We start from the raw sequence: 27,252 nt of genomic DNA, 5'->3' as shown, positions 1-27,252 counted from the left end.
CTTTGTGTTTTCAACATTGAGACAGCTAATAAAGACACGGGTGCAAGCCCTGCCACCCCGAAGGTGCCAGTGGACTGCCTTATTTGCTGAGCTGGAGTCTGAGACCCAGAGAGGGGGCGTGAGTTACTTCATGTCACACAGCTACGTGATAGCAGCCAGGCCTGGAACCCGAGTCTCCTGACTAGGAGATGGGGGCTCTTCCGTGAAATAACAACAAGACAAAGATGACAAAGATGTGCAGCTAATAGCAAACCAGTATAGACAGCAGACTCGGAGCCAACCGTGTATATTAACTCGTTTAATTCTTACCACAACCCAGTGAGGTGGATGCTATTATGATCCCCATTGTAGGGACGGGGAGGGAAGCCTCACAGTGGTTAAGTAACCTGCCCCGGATCACAGAGCCAGTGCGCGACCAGCATCTGAGCTGTGAGTGCGGGCCTTCACGCAGTAGGTTAGTGGGTAGATGGAGAGCAGGACCCATGGGTGAGTGGATGAAGAATCAATTAACTCAGTTTCCCCAACCCCTCACCAGGCTTGAGCATAAGTGGTGTTTGCACTGAAGCTGTCAGGAAGCACTGACCACAGGCCCTATTTGCCCTCTCCCAGCAGGGCTGGAGCTGAACGGGGTGGGAGGGGTAGGGGGTGGGGGGGTGGGGGGGTGAGGAGGTGGGGGGGTGGATGGGGGGGTGCTCATCCACCCTCGCTGTTGTCCTGTTGTCCCGGAATGTCAGCCCTGGTCCGAGGGTTTTAGGCTAGGGAGAATCATTCCAGTTTGAATTTATTACACATTTATTGAGCCCCACCTGTATGTCAGACCCTGAGCTAGGGGAAGGGGCAGGATACAAAGCTGCAAAGTTGGATAGGACCTCCCTTTCCACCTTAGAGAAGCAGTTGGATATGAGGGAGAACATATCATAAAGGATTACATAGTCCTCTCAGGGGACAAGAGCTTTCCAAGGGGTGTGACCTGAAGAGTCTGGGAGCACAGAGAAGGGAGGGACCATTTTGGAATGCCTGATTATTCAGAGAGGGGCATTTTGAATTGGGTCTTGAAGGATGTTTATGAGTTCATCACTCCAGACCTGCTCCTTGCAGACTCAAAGTCTGTTTGGGGAGTTTGGTGTGGTAAGAATAGATATCTTTGGGGCAGCAGCTGGAGGTGGAGGCAAGACCAGGCTATGCAGGGCCTTATAAGTATGCTGAGGAGCTGGACAGAGCTATCTAAGCAGGGGGTGATGTGACCAGTGTGCCCTTGAGAATGGTCTGTGACAGTGGATTGAAGGGGCCAAGGCTGGTGGAAGGACACTTGGTCTGAAGCGGTGCAGTGGTGGCAGGCTGGGGAGGAAGGTTGAGATTCAACAGTGTCATTGGAGTTACTTTCTGGGCCATGATGGATGACTAATTGTTTGGTAGGATGAGGAAAGAAAAGAAGGAGTTACAGAGAGGAGCATGCAGGTACCCAGGGAGCAAGGAAGGGCCCGGGAGATGGGCTCCTGTCTCAGTTCCCTTTTGGCTTCTTGCTTTCTGAGGGATCCCGTGTCCTGGTTTTGTATTAGTTACCTGTAGCTGCACAAATTATCACAAAACTTAGCAGTTTAAAGCAAATACAAAATTATTACTTCACTTAGTTTCTGTGGGTCAGGGATTCATGAGTGACTTGGGGTGGGGGGGTTTGGACGCTGGGTGCCTCATGAAGTTGCAGTCGAGATGTCAGCCAGGGCTGCAGTCATCTGAGGTCCTGACTGCAGCTCGGACATCCACATCCAGGGGGCTCTGTCATGTGCCAGCTGAGTTGGTGCTGGCTGGTGGCAGGATGCCTCAGCTGTTTACCACATGGCCCTCCCCGTAGGGCTGCCCGAGTGTCCTCATGACATGGTAACTGGCTTCTTCCAGAGGGAGTGATCCAAGAGACCAAGGCTGAAGCCACAATGCCTTTGATGACTTAGCCTCAGAAATCACACACCATCATTTCTACAATATCTGACTGGGTACATAAACCAGCCTGATTCACCGTGGGAGGGGACTACAGAAGGGTGTGCATACCGGGAGGTGAGAAATACCAGGGCCACCCTGGAGGCTGGCCGCTACAATTTCCCTTTCTGTAGCACATTTGAATGTGCCACTGATCTGGGGAAAAAGAAGCCAGCAGAATGGCATGGCCACGGTCCAAAGTACAGCAGGAAGACTCACATTAAAGAGTAGGAAATACTGTCCTGTGGGAGAAGACCTGAGAAAGGTGACTAAGGTAGTAAAGGCGCCCTCCCTGGGGGGGAGCCAGGGCAAGAGGGCATACTGGGGTCTGGGGGCAGGTGCTTCTTTAGGTGCAAAAACCTATCCTCCTGGACTTGTCCGCGTCTGTCACTTGAGTTCAGTTTGCTGAGCTTCTGTCTTCTGGGCTGGGGGCTGAAGGAGGTCTTCCTTCATTCCCCACTGAAGAGCTTTCAAGGACAAGCTCTGCATTCCAGCATGCGGGGAGCACTCACCTCATTCTCCTGCAAGTGCCCAGTGATGTCTCCATCTGCTCTCCATTCAAGGGCATTTGTTGAGTGCCTGCCCACTGTGTGACAGGCAGGGCTGCCCTATGTGGTCATGCAGGCCCTTCACTGCCAAAGGTGCCTCCTCAAGAGAGCTCTGGAATCAGCCCGTGCTTTTCTCACCAAGCCACGTACCTGAGTCCACCTGGAGAAACTTTCTTGCTGGTCCCACAAAGACACTGTTCTCAGCGGTGTGTCCATGGAACTGGTCTGCCCAGAGGGTGGGACTTTATCTCATTTGCACAAAGATGCTGTTTGGTGCTGTGGGCCTGGAGCAGACACTGTTCTAGCTACTAGGGATATGGTTTCAGTAAGACAGGCATGCTCCCTGCCCTCATGAGTCTGGTGTGAGGAGACATACTATACGTACTTGAGCAAGAATTACCCCAGATGACTTCAGATAAGAAGGAAATTATCAGGGTGCTGCTGAGAAAGAATAATGGGGGAGCCTACTGTAATGTGGATGGTCAGGCAAAGCCTCTTTGAGGAGATGGCTTTCAGGGGATTCCGGAAGTAGAAGAAAGATTTGACTCAGTGAACAGTGGAGAGCTGAGGGGAGGGAGAGCTTTCCAGGCATCCAGAACAGCAAGTGCAAGTGCCTGGACGTAGGAAAACGCTTAGTGCATTGGGAACTGTCAGAAGTATGAAGTATGATGCTGGAGGGAGATGGAGTCCTGGCTCCCATTGTCCTTTTAGTGTCTAGACGGGTTGGGAGGTCGGAGCAGACACAGGGATGCTGTTGTGGTTGGATATAAGATGCTGGGGGAGGATGTGGCTCCGAAAAAGAGTGTGGTGGGCATGATTAAATGGGGGTGCACATACACTCCCGGAGAGACCTTCAGTCATGTCCAACTCAGCCAATATTTATTAAGCCTCTACTGTGTACCCGTATTGTGGTGTGTGTGTGTGTGTGTGTGTGTGTGTGTGTGTGTGTGTGTGAGAGAGAGAGAGAGAGAGAGAGAGAGAGAGAGAGAGAGAGAGAGAGAGAGAGAGATCTTGAAGGAGTCTACAACGGTAGGAACCAAAGTTGTGGTGGAAAATGTGCACTCTGGTGATAGAGACAGCCTTGGTTTCTTCTTCAAGAAGCTAGGGAACAGTGAGAGCCCAGGACTTATTCTGCAAGGCCTGAGGTTTGATTAGCAGAGGAAAGGGAATGGTCCCTCTGTCTGGAGGCAGTGGCTTAGTGGGGGACCTGTCTGGCTGGAAGGGCCTTCCAAGCTCAGGCCACATGGCCTGAGGCTTTCTGAATTCCACATTCCAAGGCCAGAAAAGAAGGCATGGGGGTGGGGCTGGGGAGGCTGCCGCTGTCAGAGTGGAAACACCTTCTGGAGGGGAGCTGCCACCTGGGGTAGTGGGGGTGGGGGAGAGAGAGAAACAGAGAGCCTCACCAGATGGGCATGATTTGACTTGGGTGGCCAGGGGTGGGTATGTCCTGGTAACTAGGGGTGGAGTGGCCAGGGGTGGAGAAGTCCCTGAGCTGGGCTGGCTGGCTGGTGGGGTCAGGAAAGCCTTGCTCAGCACCAGCTGAGTCACAGGACTGAGCTGGGGCCAGGCCTAGGTTCTGGAAGAACAAGGTCCCAGGCTAGGGCTAGTGGCCAAGGTCACATCCCAGACTCCACTCAGCATGCCTCCCAGCTTCTCCCCAACCCCTATTCCCACAAACCAGAAGCCTTAGAGTGTCCCCTTTTCCCAGTGCCCCCCACCCACACGCCTCTGCAGGCCCTGGGGAGCCAACAAGGCCTACTCAGTGCAGGAAATCAGCTCACGTACCCCTCACCCCATCTATGGGACCTGGTGGGAGGGGACCACCAAGTCCTTAGGTGGAGGGCCCTGAGGGTGGGGCGTGCAGGGCTAGGACATTCCAGGCTGTGGGAACCCCTTAGGAAATTTGATTCCAGCTTCTGGTAGTGGGAGGGAGTAGCAAGTCCTGTGTGTGGGTATGTGTGTGTGTGTGTGTGTTTCAAGCCATGCATGTGAAGTTTGTGAGTCTGTGAAAATCTGTCCACATGTCTGTGTCAGGCCGCACTCTAAGGGTCTCCCATGAAATTGTGTGTGTGTTGGTGCCCCGTCACAGGTTTCTCCTTGGGCATGGGTGTGCATGCGAGAGGCTGTGTGTATGGCTGAGTTCATATACGGCTGAGTTCATATACGGCTGAGTGTATGAGTGTAAGTGGTTATGAGTGAGTGTCTGTGTGTGTGTATGGGTGTAAAAGGGTATGTGTGTGTGCTTGAGTCTCTGCTGGACTATGAATTGGGTCTGTGCATCTCCCTCTGGGGGACAGTGAGTGTGATGGTGGTTCCCAGGTGCCAGCTGCCTGCCTGGTGTGCGTGTAAGGGGAGAAAGCCCCCCTTATTCCTCGGAGCGGCTGAAGTGGGGCCTGGGTCGGGCCACCTCGGCCCCTGGCAAGGATCCAGTGTGGGGACTCAGTCCCCTTCGCTCCCCCTGCTCCTCCCACTGCCCCCAGCCAGCTGGAGGGGCGCTGGCAACGGGGGCTCAGTGCATGCCCGGCCCGGGGTCCGCAGTCTCCGGCGTTCCCGCCCCGCAGGCCCCGGGGAGTTGCGGCAGCCGCCCCCTCCGCCCCCTCCTCTCTGCGTCCCTCCTTCCCTCCCAAGCGCGCGATTGCGGGCGGGGTGGGAGGAGATTTCGCCGGAGTTTCCATTTCATACCTCGCGGCTAAACTTTCTTTCTGTGTCTCGCCCTCTTGCAGTCTGCAGCTTCTCCTGTCATCGGAAATGCCAGGCCAAGGTAAGGGGCCGCGGGCCAGCTGGCCCCGTGGGGGGGGGGCGTGGGGACGAGACGGGCGTGGGGTCCTGGGACTGGAGTGTGTGTGGGGGCGCGCCGGAGGGGCGGGGGCAGTGCCCGGGTCGTCCCCTCCTCCTCTCTTTGTTTATGCAAAGCTTCGGCCGTAGATCGGTCTCAGGTCAAGGTGAAGGCGAGGGCCGGGGGGCAGGGTACGGGAGCAACGGGGGATGGGCTGGGGAGCATGGCTCAAAGTCTCGGTGTCTTCTGGAGGTGGCTGGCGGGGACGGGGACGAGCTCCGAGAGAGGGGCCTTTGAAGGTATTTCCCCTAGTTTTCAAAGGGGGTGGGGGTAAGTAGGGGGAGGGGGATGCAGTTCAGTTATCCTGCGGGCCGCACAGCGCCCTGGTTGGCCCGATTTGTGCAGTTTAGAAAAAGTCAGGATGGGGCCACAGCCACAGGACCTGGAGACAGAGGGGATAGGAGGGCAAATGTGGATTAGGGGCTCAAGTTTCCAAGGTCAAGGTCACGTTCCGCGGGGAACCTCCTGAACTGCCATCCTACTCTCTTTATTGGCGAGGTCCCACTTTGGTCCTCAGTTTCCCCATCAGTGTTTCCTGGCTGGTCTTGGTGGGAGAGGCAAACTGAGGCAAGAAGACCAGAGGGATTGTTGGGTCCTTGTTGGCCAGGCTGGCTGGACCCATGCTGCGTCTTTTCAGGCCAGGACGGAGGAGTGATGGATCAGCTGATGGTGGCTTCTTGGAGTAAGGGCGGGGGATGGATTATGAAGGATTATTTGGGAAGGAAATTATTCTGTCAGATGGGCTTAACTCTCTGGAGATGAAAATGCTTGGCTTTCACCTTTCATATGCAGCCAATCTCTGCACTGTCCCTGTTATTGCTTTTATCCCTCCTGCCCTCTCACCCCTACTTTTGCTGTTAACACTTGGTCTTTCCAGGAAGGAGTTCAGTGAATGCAAAGAGGAGGGAGGATGCTTCAGAAAGGAGCATTGAGCCCTTGAGCCCCTGGATCTGGTGCATCTCATGCTCTACTTGCTGGGTGGCCTTGGGCAAGTCACGTAACCTCTCTGAGCCTCCCTCGCATCCTCAAGGATATGGGAATAAGAAAAGGTTGTTATGAGGATGAGTTGGGGTAATGTATGGGAAGTGCCTGACACATGGTAGGTACTCAGAAACATAGCAATTGGTCGTTCCGAGGGCCAAGTGTTACCTCGGAGAAGGGTGCTGATGGAGCAGGCAGGTCTACGAGGGAATCCATTTCCTGCTGGGTGACCTTGCTCCAGCAAAGTACACAGCCTTGCTGGGGGCATCTCCCCACCAGTAAACTCCAGGTTAGAGTGCTCTCCTAGTGCAGGTGGAAGGGGCCTGGGTCACAGTGGGCACATCTGTACAGCGTCTCCCCTTGCGTTGTCTTCTACTTTTCTGACTCCCTCAGCCGTTTTGTCTCCAGGTGGAGAATGAGTCTCTGCTTTTCCCTCCAACTCCCTCATTGTTCTCTTCATCCAGAGCAGACGTTTTCCATCCTTCACCCCAGAACCTTGCAGTGTTCTTGCTTCTCTCCAGTCCACCCCCTTCCAACCTTCCTTCCTGCACCTGTTTCTCTTAATAACAACGAACATTTGTACAGTGCCCCAGGCCTTAGAAAGCACTTCAGCACATTATCTGATTTTATTCTTTTAATTCCATCAGAGCATAAAATGGGCTGAAAAATCTTGTTGTTTTACAAATACGGAAGCCAAGGCACCCAAAGATTGAATGACTTTCCTAAGATCTCACAGTGTAGTTCCTCACTTATTTCTGTCCCTGGGTCTTTGTGCTTCCTTTTGACTATCTCTCCTTGCCTACCAGCAGACATTTCTTCTTTTTTTTTTATGTTATTTTAACATTATTTATTAATGTGCTAGAGCAAAACATAAGAATCCGAGTTTTCCATTGTGCCCAAGAGACAAAGAAAATAACTTGGGTCTCTGGGCTCTACAGTAAAGTAAAATACCACAACACAATTTACATCTAATTTGACCCTAGACTTCCTTCTCTGGTTATTTCACATCCAAGTCACACAACTGTTCAATGTTTTCCAGCAGACATTTCTTGATCCTCACCTGCCCCTTCCCCTTTACCTTCCTTTCTTGCAGCAGCAGATACAGTTAGAAGGAATAAAGGGATGAACGTTCTGGCAGTGAAGGGTCGAGTAGGGCCAATGGGGGACCCAGAGACACCGAGTGGTGGGACAGAAGGTGGCGTTTGTATAGCTGCCTCCTCTCTGGAAACAGGGGTGCTAAAGGTGACTTCTGGGGGTGTGACTGCTGGCAATTCTGGCATATGCTGGGGGCTCAGGATACACCAGGCTGCAGGAATATGTTGTACCCAGCCAAGGCCAACCAGGAGGGGAGAGGTGGACTGGCAGGACAGTGGCCGGGCGGACAGATGTGGCTTGCTATAAGATTTTCCTCTATAGGAAATGGGACCCATTGGTGGGGTGAGCCCCACCCAGCTGGCAAGTCTCCCCATAAACCACAGCAACTCTTACTATTGCTCTGCCTTTTCCTCTTGCTGGGAAAGGCAGTGTGAGCCCCAGAGCACACAGCAGAGCTCTGTCCTCTGGGTTTTATAACCAGGTCAACTTAGAGGTCCCCTCAACCATCCCCCTACCTTCAGACAGGCCTCATTAAACAAATGTTTACTGAGCATTTCCCATGTGCCAGACACTGTTCTAGCTGCATAAGACAGACAAGGCCTTGGCCCTCATGGGGCTGACATTCTACTAAGGGAGACAGGCAACAAATAGGAAAATAAGTCATGTAAGGAAATGAGTTAGAGCAGTGGGTTAGAGAGGGATTAGGCTCTGGTGGCCTAGGAAAACTTCTCAGAGGAAGTATTGTGTAAGATGAGACCCAACTGATGTTACATGATGATCTGAGAGATGAAAAGAGCAAATGCAAAGGCCCTGAGGTGATAGGAGCTTTCCAGGCTTGAAAGAGAGCCGCATGCTGGAGAGTTGTGAGCCCTGGAGGGTTTTTGAGCACGAAAGACGCGATCTGATCTCCACTCTGAGAAGGCCACTCTGGCCCTGAGCAGGGACCGGGAGATGGGCCAACATGCCACTGATGTTGCCCAGGTGAGACAGGCTGGTGGATTCGTCCGTGGCACTTACAGGAAAGGCTGTGAGAAGGGGCCAGGTCTGGGATGCATTCCGGGGTAGAGCCCAGAGCCTGGCTGATGGATGGGATGTTGGGTGTGAGAAAGAGAATGGGCTCAAGGATGACTCCTCGGTTCTTGGCCAGAGTGACTGGGTGCACGTGGTTCCATTTACTGTACTGAGATAGATGAAGTGTGTGAGAAATTTCTAGGAAGGAGGTGCCAGGATTTCTGCTTTGCTTAGTCTCTTATTTCACAGTTCTCCCACACACTGGGGATTTCTTGCGGAGGTTGATTCCTATCCTCTTAAAATTCATTCTACTCTGGACACCCCTCCAGCAAGTGGCTGGTTCTGGATGCCTTTATTTCCCACCTTCCAGACTATTCTTGCAGCATAAACCCATGGCCCAGAGAGGGGCTGTAATATTTATACGTAGCAATATAATGTAACAAAGTACGCCCAAATTTAATAACTTAAAGCAGCAGCAAACTTTTATTATCTCATACAGTTTCTGTGGGTCAGAAATTTGGGAGGGCCTTAGCTGGGGATTCTGACCTGGAGTCTCTCAAGGAGTAGCAGTCAAGATGTCGGCTGCGCTGTGGTCATCTGAAGGCCTGACTGGGGCTAGAAGATCTGCTTCCAAAGTGGGTCATTCATGCGGCTAGCAAGTTGGGGCTGGCTGTTGTCAGGAGGTCTCAGTTTCTTGCCACATGGACTACTCCATAGGGCATCTTGAGTGTCCTCATGACATGGCAGCTGGCTTCCTCAGAGCGGCTGATTCAAGAAGGAGCAAGGCGGAAGACACAATCTCTTTTATATACTAGCCTTGGAAGACAAACGCTGTTATTTCTACAATATCCTATTGGTTACACAGGTCATCCTCACTGAGTGTGGGAGGGGCCTAATATGAGGGCATAAATACCTGAGGCAAGAATCAATGGACACCATCGTAGAGGCTGACGGCCATCGATGCCCAGAGAGGGCTATGCTGACCTGGCTCCCGGGAAGCCACAGGATTGGAAATCAGGCATACCTGGGTTTAAACTCTACCCCTGCCGCCCTCCAGCTATGTGAGCTGGGTTGTAGAGGATGAATTGCACATTGGCATATAGTAGGCACATTTCTCCTTTTTTGGAACCACAAGAGAAGACTGGAAAGGAGCCCAGATAGTCTGTGCCCAGTTCCTTGCCACTTGGACCTGCTTGAGAGAAAATGCTCAGTGCTGGTAGAGGAGGGACCTCAGTTCTCAGCTGAGAGTAGATGTTAAATACATGTTTATTGCACAAATAAGGGTAGATAGGTATAGTGTATCCTCGGCTTCTAAAAGAGTGCCTGGCCTATTGTAGGGGTTCCAGTGAAGGAGTAAAGGAGGGTATAAAGGAATGTCGAAAAACATGAGTTTCCTATTTAGGGAGAGGCTGGGGCAGGGAGCAAATGAGAGCAGGAAAGAAGGAACAGTGAAACCATTTTTTAATTCCCCTTCCAAAAGCCCTTTATCTCCTGACACAGGTATGCTCCAAATAGTAATTCTAGTCATTTACATTTTCTAGTTGGGGTATAACTCACACACTATCAAGAACACAAATTGATAAATTAGTACATATATATGAACCAGATGAAAATCTAGAACATTTCCAGCACTCCAGAAGCAGCCCATATACTCCCCTCAAAGTCAACATCCCCCAAAGTAATTGCTATTCTTACTTGTACCGTCGGAGATTCATTTTACCTCTTTTTGAATTTCATATAACTTGAATCATGCAGAATGTTTATTCTTGCGTCTGGCTTATTTCACTCAACATTAGGTCCGAGAGGCTCATCTGTGTTCTTGCGGGTTGCAGTGGTTTATTCTTTTTTATTGCTATGTTGTATTCCCTGTGTTGAATCAACCACAATTTATTTATCCATTCCACTGTTGATTGCCATTTGGGCTATTTCCAGTTTTGGGCTGTTATGAATAGACCTGCTGAATATTGAATCACCTGTGTCTACACAGAACTTGGTAATACACAAAATGTTGCCACTGACCTTCTCAGTTCTGTGAGGAGGGCAAGGCTCATGGTAAGCCCATTTTATAGATCCGAAATTGAGGTACAGGGAGGGTAACCACCTTGAATGAGGGCATCTGGGAACAGTGGCCTTCTGCACGATTCTGGCACTGCCCTGGGATAAATGGGTGGGGAACAAGTGAGAAGGGAATAGAGAATGTGAGCGAGCAAGAGAAACAGATGAATAGAGAAAAGGGGCCGGTTCTGGCACCCCGCTCCCCAGCTCTCCTCCTAAATCTCCTGAAGGAAGCAAATTCTAAGCCTCCCTTAGTCCCCACCGTTATGTGACATAGGGGTTCTTATCTGGCCCCAATTATTTCTCTCCTGTTGGGGATTTAAAATGAATGGTCCAGGATTTGCCTTCCACTTTTATTTTAGCACATGCACAGTGTATATACACAGTAGATTTTCTTCTCTTTGGCTTTTCTCTTCCCTCACCCACTATGATTCCACAACCTCCAGTCGGTACAGTTTATTTAGTCATGTATTTATGATTTTAAGGAGATTTTTAATTTTAGAGTCGATTTACAGAAAAGTTGCAAAAGGTAATACAGAGAGTACCTGCGTAGCCCACACTGTTTCCTCTAATCCCCAGATACATTTTTGAGAAATGCTTTTTTAACTCCTGATTTGCCCCCTTGATTTGAAAGACTAGTCCCAGCTGACAAAAGCAGCTCCTTCCAGCAAAATGCCGATTGTCCATCCCAGGTCAGGTAAGAGTTAAATGAAAGAACCAGACATGAATTTTTGACCAGGTATCCCGCAGCCTCTGGGCAGCAATTTCTCACCTACCCTCTTCTCAGACTCTGCACCTCCCTGTCCTAAGCAACGGGTGAAGGGAGTGGGGAGGCTGTGGGATAACTTGGTCTCCCCTATACCGAAGGGGTTTAAATCCCATTCTTTAAGCTTGAAAGGAAAGGAAATCCCATAATTAACCCCCACCTTTTAGTCACATTACACATCACCTTTCCTGCTCTCTCATAAACACACCTGCAGCCTTCCTTCACAGTTGTGTTGGAGGCTTGTTGTATTCTCCTGCTACTAAGAATAGCTGGGTTGGGGGAGGTTCATGGCCCCGGGACCCATCAATTGCTCTGAGCCCAGTGGCGTGTGTAAGCTCTTTGGCCTTGGAGACAGAAGGTTGAGTTTAAATCCTGACTATGTCAATAACTGGCTGTGTGACCTTGGGCAAGTTACTTCACCTTTCTGAGCCCCAGTTTCCTCATGTGTAACATGGGGTAATTATAGTAGGACTTATCTTGTAGGACTCTTGTGAGCACAGAGAATGACAAACCAGCCAGAATACCAAGCTCAAAATTAAGTGGTCAAAAAGTTGCTAATATTTATTATTTTGTATTTCTCCTGACTTCTCCCAACTTATAAAAGGTGGGGAGAATTTGTGAGACCAACAAAGCTTGCTGAGGGTACTAGTGTCAAGGCTGGAAACCTGCGTATGTTTTGCTTCTCTTCTCTCTCTCCATTTTCAAGGAAGAGTGAGGAAATTATGTAGGCGAATATAATGTGTCTTTTGCTTGTTTGCTTGCCTCAGGGCACCTGAAATCTGTAGCAGCCCGTCAGACGTGGTCTGTACATTAGAATCACCTGGGTGGTTTAAAAATAATTATGTCTGGGTCCTAGTCCCCAGAGATTCTGATTTAATTGGTTTGGGGCCTGACCCAGGCATTGGAATTTTAAGAAGTGGCAACCAGTGGTGGGAGTGTCAAATGGTAGAACCGTTCCAGAAAACAGTCTGACCGTTCTGTAAAAGTTATACATACACTTGCTAGGTGACCCAGCAATTCCTCTCCTAGGTATTTACCTAAGAGAAATAGAAACGTGGCCACAAAAAGACTTGTGCATAAATAGTCATAACAGCTTCATTCACAGTAGCCCAAACTGGGGAAACTGGAATATTCCATAACACGTGGATGGACACATTCTGATATAATGGTCCAGTCGAATACCACTCAGCAATAAAAAGAAACACACTATTGTTATGCATAGCGTCTGGATGAATATCAGAAACGTTGTGCTGAGCGAAAGAAGCCAGAAGCAAAAGAAGATGTCCATGTCGGGTGATTCCATTTTTATGACATTCTCAACAAGGCAAAACTATCGTGACAAAACGCAGACGAGGAGTTTCCTGGAACTGGGGGTGGTGGGAAGACTGATTGCAAAAGGATGCGAGGGAACTTTTTTTGGGTGAGAGAAATGTTCTTGTTCTTGATTGTGGTGGTGCTTATGCATATTTAAAAACATTTTTTATTGAGGAATATTGGGGAACAGTGTGTTTTTCCAGGACCCATCAACTCCATGTCAAGTCGTTGTTTTTTCAGTCTAGGAGGGCACAGCTCACTGGCCCACGTGGGAATCGAACTGGCGACCTTGGTGTTATGAGCACTGCGCTCTAACCACAGAGCCAACCAGCCACCCTGGCTATGCACATTTTAACATTTGTCAAACTCGTTGGACTATGTGCTTCAAAGGGCTGCAGGGATTGAGTGTACTTTATATCTCAATAAAGTTGATTTAAATGAAAGCTTCTCAGATGAGTCTCTTTGCAGCCACATCTGAGACATGCTGCTCTACCACTTCTGAAGACCCACCTCTGTCCTTTCCGCCGTGGTCAGCAGCGAGCACAGTTTCAAGTGCATCATGGGGCTTTCTGGGGCCAACGGCCGCTCTTACTCTTTCTTTTTTTGTAACACCTTTGTTGAGGTATAATTCCCATACCATACAACTCACCCATTTAAAGTGTACAATTCAACGATTTTTTTTTGTATATTCAGTGTTGTGCAACCATCATCAATCAACATTAGAATATTGGCATCACCTTGAAAGGAAACCCCGTCCACTATAGCTCCTGAGTCCCTCTAGCCATCCCCCGACTCCTTCGACAGCCCTAAGCAACCACTCATCTATCTTCTGTCTCTGCATAGTTCCCTATGCTGGGGCTTTCATCTAAAGGGAGTAATAAAAAGTACTGTCTTTATGACAGGCTCTTTCACTTAGCATAATGTTTTCAAGGCACATCCATTGTATGGCTGACGAATATTCCACTGCAGGAGCATACCACATCTTGTTTATCCATTCATCCGTTGGTGGACATTTGAATTGTTTCCATCTTTTGGTTAATATGAATAATGCTGCCATGGATATTCATGTACAAGTTTTGTGTGGACATACGTTTTCACTTCTTTTGGGTATATACCCGTGAGTGGAATTGCTGGGTCATATGCCAACTCTATGTGTAACTTTTTGAGGAAATGCCAAACTGTTTTCAACGTAGTTTATATTAGTTTTCTAGGTCTGCTGTAACAAAGTACCACAATCTGGGTGACTTAAAATAATAGAAATTTGTTATCTCGCAGTTCCAGAGGCTAAAAATCCCAAATCAAGGTATGGGCAGGTCATGCTCTCCGAAAACTGTAGGGGAATCCTTTGCCTCTTCCTAGCTTCTGATGGTTTGCTGGAAATCCTTGGAGTTTCTTGGGTTAAAGATGGATCACTCCAATTCTCTGTCTTCATATGGTATTTTCCCTGTTTATCTTCACATCATCTTCCCTCTGTGTCTGTCTGTCTTTGTGTCTCCACATTTTTGTAAGGGTGCCAGTCATATTGGATTAAGGTCCACGATCATGACCTTATTTTAATTTGATTACCTCAACTTTCTAATAAGCTCACATTCTGAGGGACTGGGATTAAGACTTTGACATATCTTTTCTGGGCGACATAATTCAACGCATAACAAAGCTGTACCATTTTACATTCTCACCAGCAATGTATGAAGGTTCTCATTCTCCACATCCTCCTCAACACTTATCCGACTTTTTGATTAGAGCCGTCCTAGTGGATATGAAGTGGTATCTCATTGTGGTTTTTGATTTGATTTGCCTGATGGCTAATGATGTTGAGTGTTTTTTCATGTGCCTACTGGTCACTTTATCTCTTTTGGAGAAATTTCTATTCAGATTCTTTGCCCCTTTAAAAAATTAGGTTGCCTTTTTATTACTGAGTTTTTAAGAGTTCCGTAAATGTTGAGCATACAAGTCCCTTATCAGATATATGATTTGAGATTTTTTTTTCCCATTCTGTGGATTGTCTTTTCACTTTGTAGCACGAAAGTTTTAAAATTTTGATCAAGTGAAATTTATCTGTTTTTTCTTCTATGACTTCTGCTTTTGGTGTCATATCTAAGAATCCATTTTCAAATCCAAGGTCACGAAGATTTACCCCTATGCTTTCTTCTAAGAGTTTTATAGTTTTGGCTCTTACAGTCCACTTTTGAGTTAATTTTTATGTGTGGTAGGAGGTAAGGGCCCAACTGTATCCTTTTGCACATGCCTATCCAATTGTCCCAGAACCATTTGTTGAAAAGACTATTCTTTCTCCACTGTACGATCCTGGCAACCTTGTCAAAAATCACTTGACCATAGATGTGAGGGTTTATCTCTGGACTCTTAATTCTGTTCCATTGATATATATATGTCTATCCTGACACCAATACCACACTATTTTAATTATTATTGCTTTGTAGTAGGTTTTGAAATTGGAAAACGTATTTTCCAAATTTGTTTTTCTTTTTCAAGATTTTTTAGCTATTCTGCATCCCCTTGAGTTTCCCTATTCGTTTTAGGATCAGCCTATCAATTTCTACAGAGCAGCCAGCTGGGATTCTAATGGGGGTTAAATTGAATCTGTAGATCAGTTTGGGGAGTATTGTCATTTTAACAATGTTGAGTCCTCTGACCCATGAGTATAGGATGTCTTTCCATTTATTTAGATCTTCTATAATTTTAACACTGTTTTGTAGCTTTCAGATAGGTTTTGAATGTTTTTTTTTTGTTAAATCTATTCATAAGTATTTTATTGTTTTTGATGCTATTTTAAATGGAATGTTTCTCTTAATTTCATTTTAAATTGTTCATTGCCAGTGTATACAAATATAATTGATTTTTAAAAAAGATTTTATTGGGGAAAGAGAACAGGACTTTATTGGGGAACAGTGTGTACTTCCAGGACTTTTTTCCAAGTCAAGTTGTTGTCTTTTCAGTCTTAGTTGTGCAGGGCGCAGCTCAGCTCCAGGTCCAGTTGCCATTGCTAGTTTCAGGGTGCGCAGCCCACCATCCCTTGCGGGAGTCAAGGAATTGAACTGGCAACCTTGTGGTTGAGAGGATTTGCTCCAACCAACTGAGCCATCCAGGAGGCAGCTCAGCTCAAGGTGCCGTGTACAATCTTAGTTGCAGGGGGCGCAGCCCAACATTCCTTGCAGGACTCGAGGAGTTGAACCGGCAACCTTGTGGTTGAGAGCCCACTGGCCCATGTGGGAATTGAACTGGCCGCCTTTGGAGTTAGGAGCATGGAACTCTAACCGCCTGAGCCACCGGGCCGGCCCACAATTGATTTTTTGTATTTGATAATTTATTCTGCAACCTTGATAAACTCATTTATTAATTCTTGTAGTTTTTAATGGATTCCTTAGGACTTTCTATATACAAGATCATGTCAGTTGTGAATAGAGATAGTTTTACTTCTTCCTTTTTAACCTGGATGCCTTTTATTTCTTCTTTTTCCTCTAATTGTCCTGGCGAGCACCACCAATACATTGTTGACTAGAAGTGGCAAGAACAGAAATCCTTATCTTATTCTTGATATTTATTTACTGACATTAATTGATTTTTAGTTGTTAAAATAACCTTGCCTTCCTGGGATAAATCCCATTTGGTCATGATATATAATTCTTATTATATACTGCTGAGTTCTGTTTTAATATTTTGTTGAGGGTTTTTGCTCCTCTTCTACTTTTTGGGAGAGTTTGGGAAGAATTGATACTGATCCTTTAAACGTTTGGCTTCACATGTGAAGCCATCTGGGTATAGGCTTTTCTTTGCGTGTATTTTTTTTTTTTTAAAGATTTTATTGGGCAAGGGGAACAGGACTTTATTGGGAAACAGTGTGTACTTCCAGGACTTTTCTCCAAGTCAAGTTGTTGTCCTTTCAATCTTAGTTGTGGAGGGCACAGCTCAGCTCCAGGTCCAGTTGCCCGTTGCTAGTTGCAGGGGGCTTAGCCCACCATCCCTTGCGGGAGTCGAGGAATTGAACTGGCAACCTTATGGTTGAGAGAACTTGCTCCAACCAACTGAGCCATCCGGGAGGCAGCTCAGCTCAAGGTGCCGTGTTCAATCTTAGTTGCAAGCCCACCATCCCTTGCGGTACTCGAGGAATTGAACCGGCAACCTTGTGATTGAGAGCCCAGTGGCCTATATGGGAATCGAACCGGCAGCCTTTGGAGTTAGGAGCACGGAGCTCCAACTGCCTGAGCCACCGGGCCGGCCCAGTGGGTATTTTTTTGATTGTTAATTCAATCTCTGTGTTATAAGTCTGTTCAAATTTTCTATTTCTTCTTGAGTCAGTTTTGGTACTTGGTATCTTTTTAGGAATTTGTCCATTTCATCTTAGTTATCTGATTTATTGACATACAATTGTTCATACCGTAGTATTCTTTCAAAATTCTTTTGATTTCTGTAAGGTCAGTAGTAATGTCCGCTCTTTCATTTCTGAGTCTAGTAACTGAGTCTTCTCTCTTTTTTTCTTGTTCAGTCTAGCTAAAGGTTTGTCAACTTTGTTGACCTTTTCAAAGAACCTACTTTCTCTCTTACTCTTACAGCATTTTCCATTGTCATTGCTTTATTTATAGCCACTGTTTATTGAGTGTCCTCTGCATGGTGACTACTTGACACTCATCTCACACATAAAGCAGATGTAATTGACCGCACTGTCAAATGAGAAAACTGAGATGAAACGCCTTGCACCAGTTTGCAGCTAGCAGGGAGTGAACCTGGGGTTCCAGCTCAGATCTGAGTGTTTGGCTCCAAAGCCTGCTGGGTTCTCACTATAGCAGAGGACCTCCCCTTTTCCACTTTAGGTGCTCTATTTTCTGCTTTTGTGGCTCGTTGTCTGATTCCGAAGGGGAAGAGCCATAAGTCACCATTCCTTTGCATCACCTGTCAGTGGGCTTCAGTCTCACCTGGTGAGCCCATTAAGTATATTTCTACCACCCTCCACCTCGCTGCAGTGGATCTGGGCTTGGCCCCCGTCACTTGCATTATTATTTAACACTCCCAATGATTCTGATGCTGGGGTCCTCTGACAGCACCTGAGTAACATGTGTTTGCCTCCTCAACTCCACTGGGTCCAGGGCCCCAGAAGCCCCGGGTTCCTCTGGCCTCTGTTTTCTCCTGGTTCTTCTGGGGTGGGGCTCAAGGATGAGGTTAAGTCTTGAGTTGGAAGCCATTTTCTCTCTGCTCTATAAAAATTTGCAAGAAGTTGTAACAACCACTCCCCCTGCCCCCAATCTTCTTAAAGTTTTCTCTCAGGTAATAGAGTATAGGCCCTTCAGGGGTTAATAAGTAGGCTTGGAGTGTGTCATAAGCGCGCGTGCACACACACACACACACACACACACCCTGCTCCCTATTGCAGCAAGGGGGCAAGGTTGGGGGAGAAAGTGACACTGAGCTGTGACTGGCTTCTCATTTTCCTGGAATGTAGCTCCCAAAAGGTCTCATATTTTTCAGCGGTTCTGACTCTGGGGCTGTGTAAACATCACATGGAGGGGTGGTTTGCTTCATCTGAGAGACTGGAAGAGTTAGTAAGGAGGAGGGTGGGAACCCCGAGCAGGCAGAGAAGGGCAAATGGGAGATGGAGAACTGGAGCCAGAGGGGGAGAAAGGAGAGGGAAATCCGGGGGTCCTGTAGAAAGAGGACATGCGGTGAAATATGCGGAGGGGAACAAAGGCCAGTGGTTTCCTCCTGAGTGTGAGGGATCTGGTGAGGACTAGTGTCTGGGGTGCAAGGAGGGCAGAGAGTCAGTGTAGATCAGGAGCCCTGTCAGTGGCATGGGAGGGGAGGCGGTGACTCCTGGAGCCCTGGCCCACTCTAGCCTCCCTGACTGCTTTTAGCTTTTAGCTTGGGAGTCTGCAGCGCCCGCTGGAATCAGCTAAGCAGGAGGAGTGAGGAGAGGTGGGCTTCCTTCTCATGGGTCATGGTGAGCCTGGTAGCTAGGACTTGCAGCCCCCTGCCCCTTCAGGCACCAGCCTTTGCCTGAGAGAAGCTGCTGGTCCTGAGGGGGGCCCTGAAATGCTGCCTGAGAACCCAGCATTCGCTCCTGGAGACCACAACTCAATCTTAGCCTCCAAGCCAGTGACTTAGAACCGTTTCCAGACCCTGGATGTCCTGAGATGGGGCCTGGTGGAGGTGGAACCCCGCTGGCCTTGGGTTCACATAGATCATGACTGTGTCATTTACCTGAGCTGTGTTATAGCAGACAAGTCACTCAAGCTCCAAAATACGGTTTCCTCATGTGTGTAAAAATGGTGACATTGATGACAGCCAACCTTGCCAGGTTGCTGTGAGAATTAGAGAAAATATAAGTGAAATCCTTGCGTGTGACTGGCTCTTTCTCAATAGATGGTGACTCTTAATTCTATGATTCTGAGACCCAAGGATAACAGACAGCTAAGTGCCCCAGAAATCTATCAGCCAGCAGGCCTGGCCAGCTCCACAAGAATGACCATGGCCCACACTCCCTTAACCCTGTCCCCCACATTGATTCTTCCACTGAAGTCCCTTGCTGGCCCCCTGTGGTCACCTGCTGGCCCCTGCATCCTCCTCTCTGCTCTGCCCAGGACCTATGAGGCCACCCTCCCTCTCTCTGCACGTTCTGGCCCCTGGCTGATGAGTGACTTGGCCCATTGTCCCCTGCAGCCAGCAGGCGGGGTGGGACGTTAGTGGGGGACCATTAGGAGGAGAGGGTGTGTGTGTCCTGGGGCATAGCGAAGCACAGAGCAAGTCACAGATTAACCCCCTGGCCAGTTTCCATCTGCTGGGCCAGGGCACCCAAGCGAGGGTGTCCAGAGGTGTCTGGGATCAAACCGGGTTCTGTTCAGGAAGCAAGGGAGGAAGGTCACTCGTGGGTCATATGTGATTGGAGGAACAGCAGGAAAACTCCAGTGCCCTCTCCTGTACTCAGAAAATCACACTGGCTTGAATGTTACCATTAGTGCCTGGTTTACAAAGATCCTCTATCCTTGCACAGACAGGACCCATTTAATCTAACCCTTACAACAACACTAAAAGATAGGCATTCATATCATCCTTTAGGGCACAGAGGAGGAAAGGGCTGAGATGGTTGAGCATTGTGCTCACACAGCTGGGATGGTGGTGGACCCGGGAATTGAACTCAGAGTGTGGGAGAGCCCCCAGGGGAGAGTGGGACCAGAGGTGGTGTGGTTATAGACCCGACCCCACGCATGTCTGACTTTTCTTTTTCAACACTCACTCTCGCTGTAATCAGGCAAGGTGCTCAGCCTCTTTGTGACTTGGGTTTCTGATCTGTAAGAGTCATAAAGAGTCCCTGCCTCATAAAGTTGTTGTGAGAATTAAATGACTGAATACGTTATGAAGTGTTTAGACCAGTAGATAAATACCAGCAATTTTTATCTTCGCTCCCCTGTGAATGGGGTCTCAGGACGAGGCTGTAGTCAGTCGGCTTATGTGGAGGAAGTTCTGCATTGAGCCCCCGTGAACCTCCAGGGAAGACAATTAGAACAGTCCCCACTGGACCAGGCTGTTTGTGAGATGGTGAGCTCTCAGCAGCCATCTTGCACTGGGAGGTGGGGGGGTGGGTGGGGTTGGACTGGGGGCAGTCAGTGTTTCTTTTGTTCTAAGATTTGGGAGCTCAGGAATCAGAACTGGATTTGTTTCCTGCTTCCCCTGCTTACAGCTGAATAATCTTGGGCCGTTTTCTGAAGTGTCCCGATTCTCAATTTCCTCATCTATAAACTGGGGTCATAAAGACCTTCCTGCAGGGTTGTGGTGAGCATTAAATTAGCTAGACATGGAGACTGCTTCCAGCTCCTGGTGCGTGGTAGCCAGTGACTTGTGACACCGGGGGCTGTCATGATGGCATCATGGTTATTATTATAATTGAATGCTGAATCTGGCTGTCTCCAGGTGATGGTCCCAGAGCTGGAATACTCGTGTATCCCACCTTGTCCCTAGGCCAGGTCTGTTTACTATACTTCTGAGAAGTCTACGTTCTTCCTCTTCTGCCTTCTTCGTCTGAGTAGCCCTTGTCTGGTCTGATTACCTGATACACCTGAGGGACCTTCCCAGGCTGAATCCCTCGTCCCTTCTGAGGACTTAATTCTTACCTGTCCTCTGGCTCTCATTCTGACCCTGTAATCTATGTCTTCTTTAGGACCCACTTAATTTTTCTGTTTTTGAAATGATTTTAGACTTACAGAAAGTATGCAAAAATGGCACAAAGAGTTTCCATGTACCCTTAGATGGGTTTCCCCTAATGTTGACATCTTACAGAACCATTGCGCAATTATCGAAACCAGGAAATTAACATTGATCTGATGCTGGTAACTAATCTACAGATCTTAGTAGAATTTGGCCGGCGTTTCCATTGCAACCCTTATTTTTTTTGGTCTCTTGTGACTTTGGCACTTCTGAAGAGTACTGATCAGTTCTTTTGAATTTGGGTTTATTTGGTTTTCTATTTCTGTCATTCCTTCTACATTTATTAAATGGAATTCTACTGTACAGAATTGTCCCTTATTCCTCATTCGTTTATTTATTCACTTTTTTATTTATGTCACTGTGGAACCTGGATATGTACATTATTTTATTGGTTATAATCCAATGTTATCATTATTTTTATTGGATCAGAATGACTTAGCGATGCCAGTGAGAGGGAGTTTCTTTATGTTGGTTGGGTCTATGGTTTTTGACCTCTTTTATTTACTCCCTATTAGAGTTCCCCAGAGAAGCAGACCCAATAGAGGACTGGCAAGTCTGAAATCTGTAGGGGAGGCTGGCAGGCTGGCAACTCAGGTAGGTCTTGGCGTTGCAGTCTTGAGACAGAATTTCTACTCCAGGAAACCTCAGTTTTTTGCTCAACTGACTGGATAAGGCCCACCGACATTATGGAGAGTAATTTTAAGGTCAACTGATTGGAGCTATTAACCACATCTATAAAATACCTTCACGCAACAGCTAGATTAGTGTTTAAGTCGTGGGCACTGTAGTCTAGCCAAGTTGACACACAAAACTAACACTTATACCCTCCCATTCTATCAGAAGCGTGAAAGTCATTTAGCTTTCCACATGTCAACATGGGTGGGTGGATGGAGAAAGCAGGGGTCCCAGCCGGCTTGTTTGGGATGGAAGTAACCATTCTGAGCCAGGCCTCTTTAGTTTCCAGATTTGACCTTGGATGCCTGTCCTCTCTGAGGACATGGGCAAATCGCTCCTTTCACCTCTAAAGTGGGAGAGTCATTATTGTTCTGGGGAGGTTAGGGGGAATCAGAAGAAGGATTTCAAATGTCTGCCTTGGAAGCCGGAGTGGGAACACCCCCTCCAGAGGGCTTGACTACAGGTACCTACCAGGACTAGCAGCCAACCTCTGGAGACACAGTTGGGGTACCCCTCCCAGAAGGTGGTGTTAGCAGCGGCAGTTCCTCTCTCTGATCTGATCAGTTTGGAAGAGGGTAATCAGAGACCAAAGTGGGTTAACCACAGAGCCCAGGCAGGAATTGTGGCTATGGGCGCATGTGCCTGCCTGTGCGCGCGCGCGTGTGTGTGTGTGTGTGTGTGTGAGAGGGAGAGAGAGAGAGAGAGAGAGAGAGAGAGAGAGACCTATTGTGAGAACAGGTAGAGAATAATTGGAGATACAGGGAGACATTTTGGACTGATTTTATTCTTTTAATTCCATCAGAGCATAAAACGGTCCAAAAGATACCATTGTTTTACTCACCATTATCACCCTCCATCCCAGTTATCCACCCACCACAGCCCTGCAAGGGGGTCATAGCTGCTGAGCAAGGCTCTCTAACTGGGCAGGGTTCCTGAAGTTTTTTAGGCTGCTGGGGGTACGGAGGTGAGAGGCCCTACTTTTCCAGAATTGGAGAAGGAGAGATGAAAACTAGGGAGTAAGGGGCCTTCATGCAAGGGGAAAACCTCAGAGATAGCCCCAAAGATCTCTCCTGCTGAGGACCTTGGCATTCCTCCTACCTCCCTGTGTGTCACCTGTCCTTCTTTCCATGTGGGTAAACTGAGGCCCAGGCTGGTTCTACCTTCAGTAGAGGAGTGGGTACCAGACATAATCACTGAGGGTAACCAGATTATTTTCTTGTTCTTGTGGAGGACAATCTAGGAGGAAACAGGTTGAAAACACAGCTGGAGGGAGTTGGGTCAGTTCTGAGGGGGTGCCTTCTGGGGGTAGGGAGCCAGGGAAGGTGCCCCAGGGGGATGGTAGGAGCAGCTGGTAGCCTTTGATCTCAAGAATAGAAGTGTCTGTGTGTGGCAAGGAAAGGGCCGAGCTTTCCTGCACTGGTGGTATGTGTGTCTCTAGTGGCAGGAAGATGAGCTGAGCTGCCGGGTGAATCCTGGAGTCCCAGCCTGCCTTGCACTGACCTGGGGAGAAGCAGCACTGGCCAACTGTGCCCCCTGAAGACCACATCTGTTCTCACACCACCCCTGCATCCACCTCTGTGAGCCCAGGCTCTGTGCGGTGACAAGATGCAGGAGACGGGGCTGGTGTCAGTGAGCATCCTTGGGTAGTGAACTTGACCAGCCCCAGCCTCGGATTTCCTCATCTGTAAGATGGGGATAGTGAAAATAATACCTAGCTTGCTGGGCTGCTGTGAAGAGTTTTGGAAATGGTGCACAAATGGTGCACAGTTCCTGGCTAGGGCAATGAGTGGGGGTCTCCTTTGTGCAAAGCTGGCACTCCTGCCCCTACTCACTGACGTTTAGTGGAAGGCTGGGGGGGGGGTCTCTCAGGACCCCAGCACAGGAGTGGGTCCCTCCCCTACAGGCAGCCCTCTTACTGCCCTCTGCAGCTGCTTCTCCTTCTCCCCCTCCCCATCTCCCTCCTTCCCTACCTGCCAGCTCTGAATAGGGCCTGACCTCAGCAGCGAGGCATCTCCCCTGGCCCCCTACCCCCCAGCCGCCGGCACTGCATTCCTGGAGAGGATGAGATTGGGCTGCTGCCACTCACCCCTGTTGGCCTCCTTTGTCTTGCTGGCTGCTGCCCACCCTGCAGCTTCCTTGATCCAGTCTCATCAGAGCCTTGAATACCAAAGAGCCCAACTATGGATCTCAAATAAAATAGTTAATAATGGTAACAACAGTAATAATAATAATAATAATAATAATAATAATAATAATAATAATAATGGTGGTTACTATTTATTAAGCAGTTAAGTACCAGCTTCCATGCTAAGTGTATTACATGGATCATGTCAGTGAATTCTCAAAACAGCCCTGTGAAGAAGTTGCTATTATTATTCTAGTTTTAGCATGCGCAGGGAGGGGAGGTGGTGAGGAGGGGAACCAGCCTCAGAGAGGTCAGGCTACTCGCCCAACTTCACACAGCTAATAAATGCGTGGAGCCAGAACTTCTGTGCCGCTAAACGTCCAACACCCCTTCTAACCTCCTCCCTTCCCCAAACGCATTAGGGTCCCTTAACCCTGGTCCTCAACACGGGACCCTGGTCCTGAGAGAAGATGCAAGAATGGGAGGCAAGACTGCTTAGGGGCCTGGGCTTCCTTGGGGCCTCTCAGCTGCCAGGAAAATGGGTGGGGACCTCCAGGGTGCTGAGAGCTTGGTAGAGGAGGGTTTGTGTCTCTCATCATGGTCCCACCCACTTTCCTAGAAGTCAGAAACCTGGGTAAACAGGCAGTCCTCTCCAGGGCACTAACCCCCTTCCTCTCCAGGCCTATTTCAGGCTCTGATGGACAGTGAAAGGATTCTTTTATTAATATTTCCCCCATGAACCTCACATTTTGAGAAATTACACTCATCTCCCTGTTTGTATTAATTAAACACATTTGACTACCAAACAGAACTTTCAGGAATAATGTACATTAACTTACATTCCCATACTGAGTTGGTATGATTCCAGCTCAAAGCTCAGAAGTGTGACTTTTTAAATTTTTATTGGGGACTATTGAGGAACTGTGTGTTTCTCCAGGGCCCATCAGCTCCAAGTTGTCCTTCAATCTAGTTGTGGAGGGCGCACCTCAGCTCCAAGTCCAGTCACTGTTTTCAATCTTAGTTGCAGTGGGCACAGCCCACCATCCCATGCGGGAATTGAACCAGCGACCTTGTTGTTGAGAGCTCGCGCTCTAACCAACTGAGCCATCCGGCCGCCCTGCGAAGTGTGATATTTTGAAATGTTGACCGAGGCCCACATTTCTACATTCCAGGAGAAATGGAACCTTCCATTTCTACATTCCAGGTCCCCTAGATATCTAACCTCCAGTCAGCTTGCTGCAGTCTTTCCCTTTCTTTCTGCCATGTTTGTGTAACAACTGTCCAGACACCCCAAACCTGTTGTGTAGCCCAGGCCCTCCCTGCCTTCTCCTTCCTCTCCTCCTCATAGACCATATTGTTATTGTCTTCCTTCCCACCTCTTTCAATGCTTTAGCTCTCTTCTGGGCCTTATGCTCCTACTGGGCTGGTTCCCTGCCTGCCTTCGAGATCCAACTGGTTTGGGTGTCAGAGAGATGTAGGTTCAAATCCTGGCTCTGTAACCCACTGGCCTTGGGACCTTGAGAAGTCACCTTTCCTCTCTGAGTCAGTTTCCCTATCTGTAGAATGGGCATGATAATGTCTACCTTGGAGGCCTGTGGGGGATTGGAGACAATGGAAGCACAGAGCTGGGCCAGAGCTGTCCTTGATAAGCAACAGCAAGCAACCATTATTCCCTCGCCATCCCAGCTATCCACCCGTCACAGCCCGGCCCATCCTTAGTGGCTGATGGGTCAGGGTGGCTGCACACCTGCACTGTCAGGAAACAGATGACATTTCGGGCAGTGGGTGAATGACACCCTTGGTGGGACGGTGTGTCGGCTTCCATGCAGGGGCAGTTGGGCGAGCGTGGCGGTTTCCCAACTGCTGTCAGGCGTCTTCTCTTTTCTCATTTTACCGTATCAGTCATCACCATCCTACGCTATGACTTCAGTTTAAAAAAATATGACTTGCTTTTTGAGCCTTTTACTCATTCTAATGATAGAGTTTGTGGGCTTAGTCTACAATTATATATTCTTAATTCCTTCCTAAATACAAAAATATTAAAATAAAAAATTTGAGCCATGTTTTCCAACTAAGGTCCTCGTGTATACCACACTTTAGGAAACGTGGACCAGCTGAACCTCTCCTCTTTTTTTTTTTTTTTTTTTTGTTGGTCAATTCTTTATTATGGTAGATTTGAAACATACAGAAGTAGCAAAGATAGTATATTGTACTCCTTTGTACCCACCCCCCACTTCAACAACCATCAACTTTTTGCTGTTTTTGATTCATTTGTCCTCCCTCACTCCCCCTCCTGCCTTTTTTTTTTTTTGCCAGCGTGTTTTTAAAGCCAATCCCAGACATTATATCATTTCACTGTAAATACTACAGTATGTATCATTAATAGATAAGGACTTTTAACTTTAACATTACCGTAATACCATTATCACAGTCAACATAATTAATAATAATTTCTTAAGAGCAGCTAATACCTAGTCTGTTCAATTTTCCTTGATTAACTCAAAAATGTCTTGTTTTAGTTGGTTGGTTTGAATCAAGCAGATGAATTTGGAAACTATGCTCAGCCTTTCTAGTTCTACTATACTCATGTGTCTACATATATCATTGTCTCTGTCTTTTCACCAATCAACTGATGATGTGGGATAGCTTTTTTCATAGTCCCACCCCTCTCCGTTCCCTTTCATCTTTCCCTGCAGCGCAGGTTCCCCCCCCCTTCCCACCCCCAGGCTCCCAGCTGGGGTCTCTGTCCAGCCAGATGTGAAATCTGGAGCCCAGTAGCCTTCCCTTTCCTAGCTTCCCCTCTCTGGCCTTGGCCTGCCATTACCATTGAGCTGTCTCCAGGAAGGAGGGGAGCTCTGAACGGAGAGACAGTGGGGAGAGAAGGGCACTTGGGGTGACGTTGGGAGGGGAGGGGGAAGCTTATGCGCCTGTCTTCCTTGATCTCTCAGCTGATGAATACCATGTCCCTGAGACGTCCATGTAAGGCTGCCTGCCTTGTTCAGAGTGGGGGCCAGCGGGCAGTGCCGAGAGGTCATGCGCGGCTCTTAAGCATGGCTAGACTGCCTTACTGGGCCGCTGGCTGGGGTGGCCAAGCCTTCATGGAAACACACCCCCTCTTCCAGCCATCCTCACCACTGTGGCCCTGCCCCCTGTGCCCCTGTACCTTCTGCTTTCATTGCCAGCCAAGGTCGTGCCCTCTCTGAGCCTGGCTGCTGGCCTCCAGCGTGGGACACTGCTCTGATCCTCCCTGATACCATCCCCTTGGGGCTGGGAAAGTCATGCCCAGAGTCCCCAGGGCCTGTCTTTTCTCTCCTCCCCTTGCTTTCTTCTGAGATCTCATGCCTCAGCTCTGCTGGCTGGTGGGGTCGCCTCCTGGGCTATCAAAGGGAAGGAGATACTTGAGTCCTCTTTCTGGCTTTCTCCCTGAGCTCCTGGGCACGTTTGGGTACGCCCTGGCCCTTCCCTGGGCCTCATTGTTCGCATGTGAGCAATGCCTGCAACAGCTCTTGACCTTATTGACTGAGTTGCCAATAGGGACACATGAGAGTTAGGGGTGTGTGTGTGTACAGACTTTAGAACTGCGGCCCTAGAACGTTGGTTGGGCTACAGTGTGCGGAAGAGACTGAAATGAGGGCTGCCTGGGATCACAAAGTTCAGCATA

General features: G+C 48.4%; 1 protein-coding gene across 12 annotated transcripts in view; it reads left to right on the top strand.

Moving 5' to 3' along the window:
• TNS1 (tensin 1) overlaps positions 1-27,252 on the top strand; it is a gene marked incomplete at its 5' end in the record, with an annotated part of 224,568 nt that overhangs the window by 49,296 nt on the left and 148,020 nt on the right. For all 12 annotated transcript variants that reach the window (XM_081051649.1, XM_081051645.1, XM_081051641.1 and 9 more), the window contains one exon: positions 5,246-5,283. In XM_081051649.1, the coding sequence (XP_080907775.1) occupies positions 5,246-5,283 (38 nt within the window). The remainder of the gene's footprint in view (positions 1-5,245; positions 5,284-27,252) is intronic.

The sequence above is a fragment of the Rhinolophus hipposideros genome (genome assembly GCF_964194185.1).
Source record: "Rhinolophus hipposideros genome assembly, chromosome: 6".
Lineage (NCBI taxonomy): Eukaryota > Metazoa > Chordata > Mammalia > Chiroptera > Rhinolophidae > Rhinolophus > Rhinolophus hipposideros.
This window is presented reverse-complemented; position numbering and strand designations above follow the sequence as displayed.